This window comes from Chaetodon trifascialis, chromosome 15 (assembly GCF_039877785.1).
Source record: "Chaetodon trifascialis isolate fChaTrf1 chromosome 15, fChaTrf1.hap1, whole genome shotgun sequence".
Classification (NCBI taxonomy): Eukaryota; Metazoa; Chordata; class Actinopteri; order Chaetodontiformes; family Chaetodontidae; genus Chaetodon; species Chaetodon trifascialis.
The window spans coordinates 9090719-9103660 of record NC_092070.1 but is presented as its reverse complement, the minus strand read 5'-3'; the positions used below and the strand labels follow the sequence as shown (position 1 = coordinate 9103660).

Genomic DNA, 12942 nt, shown 5'->3' with positions numbered 1-12942 from the left:
AATCAGACTACAACGGTGCGTTCGCGTACTTCTCCAAAGCGCTTCCTCTCTCTGGTGCCTTTACATCCAGCCTAACATACTCCAGTCTTAGAGAGAAAAAAACTATAATGGACCTTGTTTCATTCATTTCTTGTTTATTTTATTCTATAGTACTTATAGTACTTTGAATAATAGAAAGCTAAGGTGGTCTTTTTTTTTTTTTTTTTTTAAAGCCAATTCTCAAGTCAAGCCCAAGTCCTGACTTTGTGGTTCCTTAACAAATCACCATCCACACTTCATCACTGCAATTTTTGTCAAGGTGTCAAATTTATTTCTTCAGCTTTCGAAATTACAGTTGAATAAACAGTCTCACTTCAAAGTTTATTAGCCTGAGACTTTTAGAGCAGGTATTATACATCGTATCACTTGATCGCCATCAGCACAGTTATCGTGGAAATGCAAATGTTATAAATTCATTCAAATCAGATAATGATGGATAACATTGTTTCTAAGGCTGTGAAGTAACTTTAAAACTCAACTAGGTCTGTTTTAAGACATTAAAATGGCATTCAGTTTGGTGAAGGGTGCATAATAACTTATTTAAGACTTGATCATAATCTATTCATCCACCTCGACTAGAGGTATTGTGTGGGATACACAGAGAGAGTGTTTAATACAATTTGTTAGTTTTTCCCCCATAGATCAACATACAGTACATCCTGTTCTACACCATCCAGTACGATAGATGGCGGTATGCAACTAAAAGTTAGTATTGCAATCTGCCCAAAAAAATGCAACGAAGAAGAAAGCTGGACTGGGGCAGGGCAGCGGGGAATCGAAACTTAAGCGGGGAGTGTGCAGTAAGTCGAAAGAGCGTCAGCGGGTTTCCTCCTCCACCGCCCACTGTCACTCGCCGTCAGCTCGGCCTCTCACCTGCCCAGACCCCTGCCGACTTTCCCCCCTTCGGACAGATGACCGGTGCTTGTTGGAGGAAGTGGGCGGACATTTCAGAGGCACTGACAGCCGAACATCTGCCTGTCGTTGGTACTAATCCACCGGTGGTCTTTGTTTCCTCCCCAGTGAAGCAGCGATGGACCCTGCCAGACAGAAACGCAAAGAGGAGATCAGCAAGTCTCTGACTTTTATACAGTGAGATCCTTTCTTTCTTTCTTTTTTTTTTTTTTTTGGAAGGCGGAAAGTGAAACCTGCCTTGGCCATGAGTGACTCATATCCTTGATAACTGAGCTGCCTCTGTATGTTTCTAAGCAAGTTTACATCTTGTGTTTTAGGTCTTCCCTGGCTTATCCGGACCCTGAGGGCTATCAGGTACCAGCTGATTTCACACACACACACACACACACACACACACACACACACACACACACACACACACACACACACACACACACACACACACACACTGCTTTGTCTGTCTCCTCTCTGGTGCCCTGCTGCCGTCATGCGTGTGTGATCTACAACCACTGGGTCAGAAGTGGTGTCTGCTGTTTCTCACTCAAGCTCTTCCTTCCTTTCTGTCCTGGCTGCCTATAACGTTAAGGACAGGCTCTCTTTTGTTTTGCCTTTTTATCCTCTTGGCTCAGTGCTGAGTTGCTGGTCGCTGTGACTGTCCCTCCTGTCCACACAGGCCCCAAAGCGATCCCTATTGTAATTGCTGCTACAGTGGAGGACAGCAAAGTCCATGTCCAACCTGTATGCAAAGGTGGATTTTGAAGTTCAGCATAAAGTCATGTGAGGCCTCAGCTCTCTTGAGTTAGTCAAATCAAGTGATGCTGCTTGCTGTAGGTCAGATTTCCAGAACTTCATATTATATCTTGCATGATCACTTCAGGCCCAGTAGGAGCAGGATGAATGTTAACAGCGACCAGTATCATTCAGCATACATACAGGCTTGTGAGTATTGTATTAAGATGAACCTAAATGATGCTGGAGTGGTGTTAAATGTACAGAACTGCACAGACCGCTGATCTCAGGGCTGTGTCTGACATAGTTGTGCTGCACAGGGCAGATATGAATGATGTAAATAACTCAGCTGTGGGCTGTATTGTGACTGCTTGAAGTCATAACAGAGTTCAGAGTTTTTCAGACACGCCGAGAGCATCTTATTCCCTCCCTTCATTCTTCCTCGCAGGAATTCTTGACCCGGTTGGTGTGCAACCTGCTCGATGAGGGCAATGCCATGTTCAGAGACGGAGAGTGCAAGCAGGCGGTGAGGGAGTTCACCGAAGGCTTGAACGTCTCACACTACGCTGCAGGAGAGGACCTGCACATCCGCGAGGTTCTGCTGGAGAGCCTGTACGTCAACCGGGCCGCTGCCCACCACAGTATGGTGAGACACATTTGGTCCTGTGTGCTTCTGAGACGCTGCGTCAGGCAAATTAGCAGCAGATCGTTTCAGTGAGCCTCAGTTCAGCTGGTGTGAAGTGATAGAATAATACACTTCTAGTGCTTTTCAATACCAGAGTTACAAGGTGCTCCACAAATGCAATATAGAGTCAAGGATAGTGAATCACAGAGAAATAAAACAACGTTGAAAAGAGTATCATACACAGGAGATGCAGTAAAAACAGGGATATCGACAGAGACATAAAAGAAGATGAAATAAAAAGGATACAGTTATGTGTTTGGCTGTTTGTAATTAAGGCTCGTTACAAACACACCCAGACCTGGTGTGTGTGTGAGTCAGTCAGATGTGACGCCAGATAAAAGTGGATCAACAGGTAATAATCTCTGGTTGAAGTCATTTCAACCTCCTTCAGCTGTTATAATATCCGGTAACATGTCGGTGGTTGGTCCACTACAGTTTGCACCGCCATGATGTTGACGTGTGGGTCAGAGTGGAATGTCTCAGCAGCTTTTGGATGGATTGCGATGAAATTTGGTCCAGAACGAACTGTTTGAGGATGTGTGGCTCAGATTTAGCCAATCATTATCATTTATTTTGGGATTATCCGAACCTTTTGTCCTACTGGTCTGATTTTCATGATTGTCTGGAATACATACTTCAAATTACTGTTCCATTGGATATCCGCTCAATGTACTTTGGTACCATGGCATTGCATATCCAATCAATAGCAGACAGTTATTTAATGAAGATATTATTGATTGGAGGGAAGAAAGCTGTGACAAGGAAGTGGCTACAACCCAACACACCAACACTGGCAGACTGGCAAAGAGCTGTTCATGAAATCTACATTATGGACTGACATTCGCTTTAAAACTACAATCAGAGAAATTTAAGAAATGGTGGTCGAAATGGATTAGATTTATAAGAGCAAGGAGACCTGAACTACTTTGAGTATGTTTGTTACAATGTTTGAAGTACCACACTGCTAACTATTGGGATGACTGAAAAATCGCTGTGAGTAGATCTTCATGGAAGAATGAGGAAGTGCGACATCCGTTGTTCAGATGTTCTTGTTTTGCACATTGTAAAATGAAAGGCAGAGTAATAGAAGGGAGAATGTATTTTGGCATAGTTGTACAAGTGGTGTGTGTGCCACATATTTATTGTACATGTTTTTTTTGTGTGTAAATACACTGAAAGGATTTTGTATGTTCCTCCCTGATAAAAATGAAATTAAAAAAAAAAAAAAAGAAAGAAATTTGGTCCAGACGTTCTCTCCCCCCCCAGGAAGAAGTGTAGTAACCCTGGTAATCCCGTCGTTGTTCCTCCAGCGCCATCATCAGGTCCACATTGAATTTGTCTCATACTTTAGTTTATGACCACTAATAACATTCCCATCATCCTCTGCTTCACTTTGTGTTTAGTGCTAATAAGCCAATGCTGACTTTAATACTTATAATAACAGTGCTAACAACATGTTACCACAGTCATGGTAAGCCTATCAGCAGTCATATGATCGCATTCAGCTCGAGTCCAGCCTCACTGAGCTGCCTGTGCAGCTGAACGCTCTTTGTCTTGTTAGCTGGTAAGAAATAATTTTGGGTTCTGGCTGTTATGATTTCACCACGTTCTTGACTTCTTTCTCACCTGTTTCCACAGGGGGAATATGAAGAAGGTGTGAAGGACTGTGACAGAGCTCTGAAAGTGTGCAAGGAAAGCCGCAGGGCTCTGTACAGGAAGGCACTGTGTCTGAAGGAGCTCGGGAAGTACAGGGAGGCCTATGACTGCACCACGGACTGTCTGCTCATCAATCGTCTGGTACAGGAAGTTGATGCTGACAAGCCAAAGAAAATACCTGAATGTAAATCTAAATCCAAGCTTAGTTTGAAACAGATCAACCTTTAAAATGAAAGCAATGGATTCTGTTTTTTTCCTGTTTGACTCTCGACAGGACAAACAGGTGAATGAGCTCGCGCAGGAGCTGGCCATCCATCTCGGACTGAAAAATCGAAAACCCTATGTCAGCGCAAAGGTTAGTGAAATGATTACTGTATTTGACTGAGTGTTTAGTGAATTAAATACCTGAAAAATGAAGTTGTTTTATCCCACTGATGCTAAAATTTTGTAAGTATGCAATTCAGTGGGCTGGTAGCATCTATTTCTGTCATCTCATGGTACTGTCATGTTGCCAAACTTCAGTACAGACATGGTGCAGATTTAATCTTATGTGGTCCTCAGCTTGCTGCCTCTCACAAATCCAGTGTTATCTTGTCTTTCCCAGGAAGACGTGCTTATCAGGAAACATGTCACAAATGGAAGAATGACACCTGAAGCCACCAAGGCAAGTTCCACATCACCAGACGTTTTTTAATTTATATTTCTGAAAGGAGAAAACCTTTCAGCTGGCAGTCATTGAGCAGAAAGTGAGGGTCGCACGTGTTGTCCTGTTTAGCAGATGCAGTGAATCTTTGTGAGCCTTTACTCCTCCTTCTCAGGCTTTTCTTTGATTTGTGCTTGATCATACTTGTAGTGTTTTCTTTCCCTCTCCCGTCCAGGTTCCTGATGCCTGTTCAGGGAATGCTATGAATCCTCTGAGTGGCCTTGCACCAGGTACGAATCCTTGACTTTCACTGCTGAATTGTATGTCACTGACAATACAAGGCAGTGGGTGTGTTTGCACATTTTTCTTGAAGTTCTTGAGAAAATCAAGTAAGTCAAGTCAGATCTAAATGAATCTCGCCCTGCTCTCTTCAGTCTGCTTTCCCAGCGTGCCTCAGCCCTCCGTTCCCGCCACAGCTCCTGCCGCCGTGGACACTTTTGAGGATGAGCTGATGGGAGACGATATAGACGGCCTGCTCGACTGCTTCCCTAATGAGCAGGAGGCAGCCGAGGTAAAGTGTGTGTTTGCACTGTGTGTGTCCTTGCAGACCGGTAAATTTCACTTGTGCTGCTGATAATGGAATAAAGGTGTCCTTGGGTGGAGAAGATTACTAAACTGGAATGTCTGGAAGCGAATATTGTGCATGCACTGTCGTTCATTTCAGTGCTCAAGAATCCAGAGCTGATTGTTGCTCTGGATATCATGAAGAAGACATTATTTCACCTCTTTGTCTCTTGGGGGTGCAGTTGAATTATGGACTTTGAAATGTTCCCTGAATGAGGAGCTGCAGTCTCCGTGTAAATTTTTAAGATTCGGCTGTTCTGCCAAACAGCGTGAACTTTGTCAGTGTGCGAAAATAAAACCCTGAAAACAAATACTACAAGCAAACATGGAGATTATGAAACACACAATGTGCATTTGTTTATGTTTTTCGTGGGAAAAAATGAGAAACGTGTCCAGTAGAGAGAAACAAACTCTCAAAGGAACAAGGGAGTAAAATTTCCTTTAAAGCTTCGTTCATTTTTTGCGTTTATTTTTTGTGTTTTGGCCACTTGAAGGCAGATGAACAAGCCGTCTTAGCAATATTGTCTTCACTGAAGTTTCCTTCTCCATGTTTTCCAGGCCGACACCCAGGCAGCATTCTCAGCCCCCAGCAGGACATCCACTTGCACACACTCAGCCCCTTCTGTCCTGCCCCCACCAACGCCCCAGTTACCCCCGGCCTTCTTCAGCTCAGCTGTCAGCCAGCTCAACTCCCTGGACTCCTTTTCAGCCGGTTGCCACGGCACCACAACGGCGACCCTGAATGCCCTGGATGACCTCTCGACCTCTGGAACTCCAAACCTAGGCCCCACCTCCATGGCGCTGGATGCTCTGGATGACCTGGATTGCCTGGATGACTTCTCAGATCTGACTCCAAATGCTGCTGCCGCCGTGAGTGAGTCCAAAACAGAACTGGATGCAGGGGAAAAGTCCCTTGACGATTTGCTCGATGAACTCGATCCCCTGGATGTCTCTAAACCTGGTGTGAGAGCTGTGGAGCAGCTTGACTCCCTCGATGTCCTGGACTCGTTTACCTCAGAGGAAGGTACTGTGGCAGCTACGCCAGTGGTCTCTATTGGGGGTACAGGCCTGGACTCGCTCTCCAGTTTCAGCTCAATGGGTAATTATGATCTATTGGTGGCGTATTACTGCAAAGCAGGAAGCCTTTTGTTTCAGATGTCACGACAGCTAATAGATCCTGAAATTAGCTTGAATGGCTTTGAGGCGCATCAGTGGTTCCCTGCCTGTTTTGCCCTGTGGCCTCCCAAAATGAAGCTGTGTTTTTTTTTTTGCCCACACGTCATTTCATTTGAAGGACTTTAAGAGCCTTGAAAACGCGGAAGTCTGCTGTGTTTCACAAGAAAAAAGATGCCGTAAACCAAAACACCAGATTTGAACCTTTACAAGTGCTCCCTTTGTTTAAAAGCTTTACTCGTGTTCGTACGTGTTTTAGTCCAAAGTGAGCTACGCAGTGTGCACACATCACAGCTGTATGTGATTAGGTTTCTGTTATTCCTCAGGTATCACGGGCTCTCACAGCACTGCAGCTCCTGTACCGCGATCACCAAAGAATAACTACAAAGTAAGATATTATCTGACTTGTGTTATCGGCTCTGTTTTTGTCTGTTTTGTTAACATTAACCATTCTCATCAAGGTAACAAAGGAGAGGAACAACCAAGCACAGGTTGCCGTCCATAATCCTCTGTCCTCCACGCATGAGTTCCTGCAGGCCTGCTCGGCCTGTTTCCCTCGGAAAGGTACGTGAACAGTCCAGCGCTGTCTTAAAAGGAACATCCTGAAGCACTTCTTTCACCACAGCTGAAAGGCTAAAAATGTAAAAATCTGTTCAGAATATCCTGAGATGACAACAAAATATGTCCTACAGTCTGCAAACACACACCGTCACAAACACTCTCTATTTTTTGTACTACTGAATATCTTACGTTTGTCCTTTTTCAGGTAAAGGGATATATACCTTCGTTCATTTGCCAGACCTGGTCCACAGCTGTAAGCGAGACATTCTGTTATGCAGACGAAAGGCAGAGCATCCTTCAGAGTGGACCAGAGTGCGGCAGCCTCCCATCTGGACCTCCATCTACGGCCCGTTTGTACTTTGCAAAGGTAAGGATCCCAAAATCAAACGGATCACAGATATGAGGATCTCCTCTGGGTGATTAGTTGGTTGGTAATCGTGCCAATGAACACATTAGTGCTCGTTATTAGAATGACAGTGATTTGCATAGAGCATGTGTCGTGACAACACAGTGTGTCCTTTTTTCCTGAACATTTGAATATGTCAAACATGGCTGCACACTGTACACATGCCACTGACTGACTGACCATGCAGCCAGAGGCACGTCTCGCTCTTGAGTTGCAAGGTGTTTCACTGCAGTCCATTAGCTTTCAGAAATAAGGGAGTTTACATGCTACTGATCTTAGTCATGATGCACGAAATGTGACGAAACTGTTGATGACAAATGAAATGCGTTCAAACGTCTGCACGGTTAAAGAGTGAACTGTGCTCATGTCACACACGCCCCTCAACATGTGACAGAATGAGTTCTGCATTTTCTTACGTGTCCAGAGGTGCTGAAGTCTGGGGATCTGGGCCTGTGTCAGTACGGCGAGAAGTGCACGTTTGCCTACAACCAGCTGGAGATCGACGTTTGGACGGAAGAGAGGAAGGGGACGCTGGACAGAAACCTGCTGTTTGAAACGGCAGGTTTGAAACTGGACCCTGTGAACAGCATCATACGCCTTATGCAGGAAAACAAGGGCATGTTCCTGTTCCTGTGTCAGGTTAGTGTGTTTACAGTCACTTTACTGTTCTGTAATTAATAATAATACCGTGGCTGAGTCTCTACACAGCAACAAAAGGTTAAAGCAGTAAATTCACTCTAGTACTTTCACTTTAGACAACCTGCATTTGATTTGTTAAATCCCATTTCTCATCAGTAAACCATGCGTAACTGCACAGAAGCACATGAATAGATATTTAAATAATAATTAAAATCTAAATACAAGCTGAAAGGAATACATAAATAAGTAAATGCATCAATAAATAGATACATGTTGGTCATTATTTATTTATATTATTTATTTCTGTGTATCTAGACTTTTATATTTGATTCATGTTTGGATTCTACATTTCTACTTTTATTTCTGTTTTTGTTTGAGAATCAGGTGCGTTGTTTGTGCTCACCTCCCCGTAAAGCAGGACGATGATGCTCGACAGTGGTTGGCTTAGGACCGCTGACCTCATCGACATACACATTTTTGTCTCTCTGTCTCTTTAGAAATGCTACGACAATAAACCCAGAATCATCAGCAAGCGCTGCAAAGACAAGCCCACCGTCTGCTCGAACTCAGACGCTCGCCACAACTTCGACGCCAACAAGTGAGCACGATACAACACAAGCGTGAAACTCTTCAACTCTGTATCTTAAACACACGCTGAAGTTGTGTCTGTGTCCGTCAGGTGCTTGGCGTTTGTGGTGAGGACCCACAGTGTGAACTACAGCAAGGTCCGTCCGCTGAGCGTCCTGTGCCACTTGGATTTGTGCCGCCAAGCCATCCGGTACGGCTGCCAGAGGGAGGACAGCTGCCATTATGCCCACTCAGTCATAGAGCTCAAAACCTGGAGGGTGCAGCAGGACACAGGTGCAGTCTGTCAGCACAGACAGTGGAATAAAAATCTAGAAACGCTGAAGAGGTGTAATCGAAAAGATTCAATGTTGTTGAAACAGTAATTGTTAAAGGCAGTGTACGAGTCCTTCCCTCTAAACTGAGTAGGAACCAAATGAGGGGTGACATTGTTTCTGTGTGTGTGTGTGTGTGTGTGTGTGTGTGTGTGTGTGTGTGTGTGTGTGTGTGTGTGTGTGTGTGTGTGTGTGTGTGTGTGTGTGTGTGTGTGTGTGTGTGTCTGTGTCTGTGTCTGTGTGTTCACAGGTATCAGCCCTGATGAGATCGTCAAAGTATCCACAAAGTATTGTGACAAGCAGGAGCAAAACTCAAGCAAATTGAAAGGATATAGAGTAAGAAGCGTTTTTTTAAGCATTTCTGTAATTTAGTTGAAGCAGCACACCTTTTCATTTAAAGACTGTGATATTTATTGTAGATATTAATCATATGTACAGTGCTTGCAGTGAACAGATTGTGCAGGTGCAGTTTGGGCAAAAAAAAACTGCTAATTGTTGGCTAACTTGACTTTCTCGTTTAAATTTAAGCAATTGCCATTTGGAGGTGGTGGGAGCAAACCGAGAGGAGGAGGAGGAGGAGCTGGGAAGGGTCTCAACGTGGAGATGAAGTTCGTCTGTGGTCAGTGCTGGTTGGGCGGCCTGATCAGCGAACCAGACAAAGCCCTCAAGTACTGCACTGCCAAGGCCAGACACACGTGAGTCAAAATACATCCCCCATCCCAACCTCTGTGGAATCAGGGTTGCAAGTTACAAGTGACAAAGTCATGTATGAATGTAGTCATGTTGCAAAGTATTATCAGATCAGGTTCAGTGCTGTCCACAAAAAAACCTGTTGAATCACAGAGAGACGAAGTTTGAATAATTTTGCCATCTGGCAGCTCATTTTCAGCCTCTGTCCTCTTCTTGTGTGGTGATCTTCAGGTGGACTAAAGAGAGATGTGTACTTCTGGTCAAGTCACCGGAGAGAAGTAAGTGGGTTCAGGTCCGACCGCTGCCACATGCCAAGAACCTCCCTCTGCATTATGATGTAGGTGTGCTTCCACCAAACGCTCTGATTCATCACAGACATCCCCTCATTGCTTCTCCTGTCATATATTTTGTATGCAGCATCTGCTGCTTTAAGATGAAACGGGATCGTTGCCTGTTGGTGCTGATCATTGCGTCAGTTTGTGTTTTAACAGCACATTTTCTCCTGGCAGATGTGCGCCCAGATTTTGGGGAAAAGGAAATGTAACTACCCGGGGAAATGCACCTTTGCTCACAGCCAAGAGGAGAAGGAGATGTGGATGTATATGAAGAACAATGACTGTGAGTTATTGAAACAGTCCTGCACCTGCACCAACATTGCCTTTGAATTAAACGCTAACGTCAGCATGCTAACCTGCTCACAGTGACAATGTTAGCATGTTGAGGTTTAGCGGTTATGTTTACTATGTTCATCATCTTAGTTTAGAGTGTTAGTGCGCTGGTGTTTGCTAATTAGCACAAACACTAAGTACAACTAGACAACGTGAACTTTTGGCCTGATGATGGCAGTGGGTGAAGATCAATTCTCTTCTGACCATTAAATGCAGTTTCGGATTGGCCTGTGGCTTAAATGTTCTTAATTATTGTGCTTAATTACTGTATGTAGTACATTGTCCCCTGCTGTCTTTGAGCTGTTGCTAAAAAGCCAGAATGTAGATGGAAACCTGTAAATGTGTAATCTCAAGTGTCCGCTGAACGCTGCACAGTGCGCAGTGGTTTGGCCTTGATTTGGTGTTTGACTCGCTCTCACTGAACTTCCTCAGACTGATAACAGATTTGTATTTGTGCCTGCAGTGCGGGACATGCAGCAGGTATATGACATGTGGCTGGCACAAAACACCCTGAACCGCCAAACAGACGGATCCGTGCACACCCAGCCCGTCCCAGAAGAGAAGTACATTCGTATGCCAACGGACTACGCTGAGCCAATGGTGGTTATGCATTTGTTTTTTGGTTCAGTAAAGTCAAAGAGCAAAAATCGCTGGCAAGCTGAAACTGTTTCCCGACTGTGTGTAAGAAGAAGCTGACGATGACGCCTCCTTTTTGCGTTTCAGAGTGGCCTCCACTGCCGGCTGTGTGGTAAGCACAGTAACAGCGAGCGCCAGTGGCAGCGGCACATCTCGTCCGAGAAGCACAAGGACCGAGTGTTCAGCTGTGAGGGGGAAGACGAAGCGCTGACATGGAGCTACCGTTTCCCTGGCACATGCTTCGAACTCTGCCCCAAGTGAGACCTTTTCCTGGATTCTACACTACACTAGACTGAAGAAAAGAATTAACTGCTTCGGCTTATGAAATGGAAATATTACACAGAGCTTGCTTCATTCAGCAAGCTCGTTTGTTAGCAGTAGCTTGTGCCACATCTATGTGCTCCTTCCTCTTTTCGTGTTTATCAGGTAATGGACGATTGAAACTCTTTGAGCTTTTACAAAACGCACCTGTTTCATCTGCTAGATGTGGATGCGAATGATGGCGTGCACCACATTTCGGTGTGCTCATCACATCTTGGAGCCTTTTGTGCAGTCGAAAATAGAATGATGGTGTCAAAACACGCAGCGAACACCATTATATTCAAAGTGAAAGTGAAAAATCTCAAAGCTGATGAAACATTCTGTATTATGTACACGTTCAACAGGTTAGATGGCGACTGTCCTGACGGCGTGTGCTGCGACTACGCCCACAGTCCGGCGGAGCTGCAGGAGTGGAAGGAGAGACGGGATTTCCTGCGACAGAAGCTGGCCAAAGCCAGGGAAGACATGCTCATCATGCCCGATGAGTTTGACTTTGGGAAGTTCAACTTTCTTCTTCAGGACTGAGAACAAATGTGTTTGGACTTTGTGAGCCATTTCTGTAACTGCCAAGCTAGCGTTTCAAATGCATAATCAGCAGGTGACGGGATTAAAGCAGCAGCAGGTAGAACTTTGCCAGTAGATCACTTGAAACATGAAGCATGTGTATTTGCATTACCAAACATGCCATATACTCTTTAAATTGGTAAATATTTCCATACCTTATGTCAATTTATGGGATGTTTTCAGCGCTTCCTGTATTGCTCATGTCTGATCAGCTAAAACTTCAATAATGAAGTATTTAGTGCTGTGAAAGAAATGCAGCAGATACAGACCCACACTGTCCATCACAGAATATTCAAAAAGGGATTTAAGCAGACATCTCACGAGTATTAAGAGTTCCACAATTTGCTTAAAGAAAGGATGTTTAAAGCCTTAACGGCAGGTTAATGTACTCCCCACAATGATTTCTCAACCTTTGACACAAATCAAACTGGTCGCATTCAGTTCTGATTCGTACTCAAGCTAAGGCGTGTTCCTGGGGGTATGATTCAACTTTATGTGTTTTTGTGTGGAGCATATGTCTCTTATTCTGACTCATATTTGGCATCAGAGAAGGGTCCATGTTGGCCAAATTATTATGATTATGAGAGTAATAGTTTTGGTCATTGTTTAGCTTAAACAACTTGAACAAGAATGCACGGGCCAGAAAGAGTTGTGCCAAAAGGAACATTAAAACAGTATATTTTATAAGATATACTTGTCTCTATGTTTTTTTTTTTTAATGAAATGTGTAGGTGCCATATAATGTCTGTTTGGAAAAAGTCAAAAGAAAACAGGTGAGTATTAAATACAAAGAGGAAGAGGCAACCTAACAATGACTAATGACAGAAATAACACTCATAAGGTCATGAGGTATTTGGGTTTGAAGTCAATCTCAGCAGCAGTTATTGTTGTCTTTCAATATTATAGAAACGTCAAATGTTACAAAGTACATTTACCCAAGTACTGTACATGTTGTACTTTAGGTATTTCTCTTTAATGCTTTAATACTTTACTCCTCTATTTACTCCTCTACTTACTGACAGCTATTGATTGCTACTTAATAAATTAAGATTTTTACATTGAAAACATGATGAACTTATGATGCATTGTTTTAGAAC

The 12942-nt window shown here is 43.9% G+C and overlaps 1 protein-coding gene across 1 annotated transcript; it reads left to right on the top strand.

Annotated features, from left to right (window-relative positions):
- Nucleotides 1–1061: 1061 nt before the first annotated feature.
- Nucleotides 1062–12532, top strand: LOC139344153 (zinc finger CCCH domain-containing protein 7B-like). Its single transcript, XM_070982107.1, has 22 exons — nt 1062–1128; nt 1269–1305; nt 2129–2326; nt 4004–4162; nt 4296–4376; nt 4626–4685; nt 4900–4954; nt 5099–5235; nt 5847–6387; nt 6788–6849; nt 6923–7025; nt 7228–7389; nt 7853–8067; nt 8565–8665; nt 8747–8928; nt 9217–9311; nt 9495–9661; nt 9888–9993; nt 10166–10274; nt 10788–10924; nt 11048–11217; nt 11626–12532. The coding sequence occupies exons 1-22, from the start codon at nt 1070–1072 to the stop codon at nt 11804–11806; spliced, it is 3117 nt and encodes a 1038-aa protein (XP_070838208.1). The 5' UTR covers nt 1062–1069; the 3' UTR covers nt 11807–12532.
- Nucleotides 12533–12942: the final 410 nt, after the last annotated feature.

Excerpts from the sequence above, each read along its gene's own strand:
- LOC139344153 (XM_070982107.1), top strand. The coding sequence starts at position 1,070 with ATGGACCCTGCCAGACAGAAACGCAAAGAGGAGATCAGCAAGTCTCTG. Across the intron at positions 1,306-2,128 it reads CGGACCCTGAGGGCTATCAG|GAATTCTTGACCCGGTTGGT; the intron begins GTACCAGCTGAT and ends TCTTCCTCGCAG. Across the intron at positions 9,662-9,887 it reads ACTGCCAAGGCCAGACACAC|GTGGACTAAAGAGAGATGTG; the intron begins GTGAGTCAAAAT and ends GGTGATCTTCAG.